Source organism: Gadus chalcogrammus, chromosome 20, assembly GCF_026213295.1.
Source record: "Gadus chalcogrammus isolate NIFS_2021 chromosome 20, NIFS_Gcha_1.0, whole genome shotgun sequence".
NCBI lineage: Eukaryota > Metazoa > Chordata > Actinopteri > Gadiformes > Gadidae > Gadus > Gadus chalcogrammus.
This window is the reverse complement of record NC_079431.1, coordinates 5,630,012-5,631,888: the sequence shown is the minus strand read 5'-3', so window position 1 is coordinate 5,631,888 and position 1,877 is coordinate 5,630,012. Positions and strand designations below refer to the sequence as shown.

At 37.2% G+C, this 1,877-nt stretch overlaps 1 protein-coding gene across 1 annotated transcript in view; it reads left to right on the top strand.

Annotated features, from left to right (window-relative positions):
* Window positions 1–838, top strand: part of nalcn (sodium leak channel, non-selective) — a 70,224-nt gene extending 69,386 nt beyond the window's left edge. Inside the window, exon 46 of the mRNA XM_056580279.1 lies at window positions 1–838. This exon is cut by the window's left edge and continues 142 nt beyond it. Within this exon, the coding sequence (XP_056436254.1) occupies window position 1 (1 nt within the window). The 3' untranslated portion in view covers window positions 2–838.
* The last annotated feature ends 1,039 nt before the right edge of the window (window positions 839–1,877 follow it).

Below are 1,877 nucleotides of genomic sequence, written 5' to 3'. Positions count from 1 at the left end.
GAACCTGAGATTCAGAGAATACAAGTGGAGACCTCGTTCCAAGGCCTGGACGTGTCTCTGGTCTCAAGTTCACTTCTACAGATCTTTATATGAAAACAAAGTCTATATGATATTTTTGACCCTATAGCAATGACCCCTCAACGGAAGGTGGTGAAGCTATGCAGCCACAACTTCTGTTCATTGGGGCAGATCCTGTGACGAATATAACTGTTATTACATGAAGGAGAAAATTTTGGATTATAAATCTCATAAATGTTATTATCTGCGTATGTGATTCCTACTGTTTTATGTAGAGACCTGAGTCCAATGATTCAGTTCACCTGTATAAGATGAGATCTTTGTCGACAACTGTATTATACACCTGATTAATTTCATACTTAATGTTAACACATTTGAACTGTGATGTCTGTTTCATTTCAAGGTCACCTTCAGTATTTTCTGCCTTTTTTAATGTTTAATGTTATGCTATGGCAACCCACGCTGCTATGCCGTTGCATATATCTGCTGTCTATGGCCATATATTAATCGTCAACTTTGTTTTTCAAAAAGTGATCACGGCGCGTGTTGTGTGATTATCCAAACCAATGATTCACATTACGATTAATATGATTGGGCAGATTTCAGGAAGAAATAAATCTGGAGGAGCCTTTTGTCTAAGTTCATGTTTCGTGTGCCAATGTTGTCTGTGTTTCAGTATTCCTCCTAGTATATCCAATCACCTCATACTTTGAATGTAGAACCATGCTTCTGCAAGAGATAAAGATTACTGACTGTGAATGTAATTTAAGGAAATATGTTCTACCTTGCGTGATTTGGTGTGGCTTTAAAATTATATATTTTGTACATTATAAATATACATGTTTTAGCTTTGTATAAATTATTTAGAATTCTAATAAAGACTTACATTATATCAGAGAGTGTGTGTGTGTGTGTGTGTGTGGTGTGTGTGTGTGTGTGTGTGTGTGTGTGTGTGTGTGTGTGTGTGTGTGTGTGTGTGTGTGTGTGTGTGTGTGTGTGTGTGTGTGTGTGTGTGTGTGTGTGTGTGTGTGAGAGAGAGAGAGAGACTATGATTGTCGTAATCCTAAATTATCAGTGGTGCAACTCTGGACCACATAAAAAGTGCAAAAAAAAATGGTTATACTTTTACAGTTTGCATTGTTCTATAACAACGCACGAAATAATGCCATATTATAAACATCTTCAAAGGAAGCAATGTGTGTCAGTATGAATTATACATACAATATCCTGTATTCATATGATAACCATTGTGTATTTCTGCAATGTTTTTACCATCAAAAACCTATAGTTTGACGTTCATTATTCTTCATCGGATGGCAGAGGCAGCCTGTAGAATCAGTATTCTCAGTGCTCTCTTGCTGTAAAAACATGTCCTCAAGGACAAGCGCTAAAGACTTCGTAAATCTCTTCATCGATATCCTTGATGCATTCACCTACATTCCCAAGCGTGCTCCACTTCATTTTATATTCATTATTTGCATATATTTAAATGAACACTGAAATGACAGTAAACCTACTGTTTGCTGAGGGATTTTGAGTTAGTAACGGGGGATTCAATGGTGTCTTAAGTAAAAGGAATCTAGGTGGGACTAACAAGTGGGTTAATCGCCTTGATAGATGTAGTTTAATGGTTCGACTGGCACATCTGTTATTGTTGCTTCCTTTCAGTGCCTTGTCCTACACTGCCATCTACTGGTCACAAGAAGGAGCCAGGACAAGCAATTGCCCAAGTTCATGCTATTTTTGTACATTCTAATGTTTTCTTCTTTTTTTTTAGATAAAGGGCCAGTAATACTTTTTCACACTGTAAGGACAGAGAGAAAAATGAATGGGTGGGCAAACAAGCAAAAACCTGCATA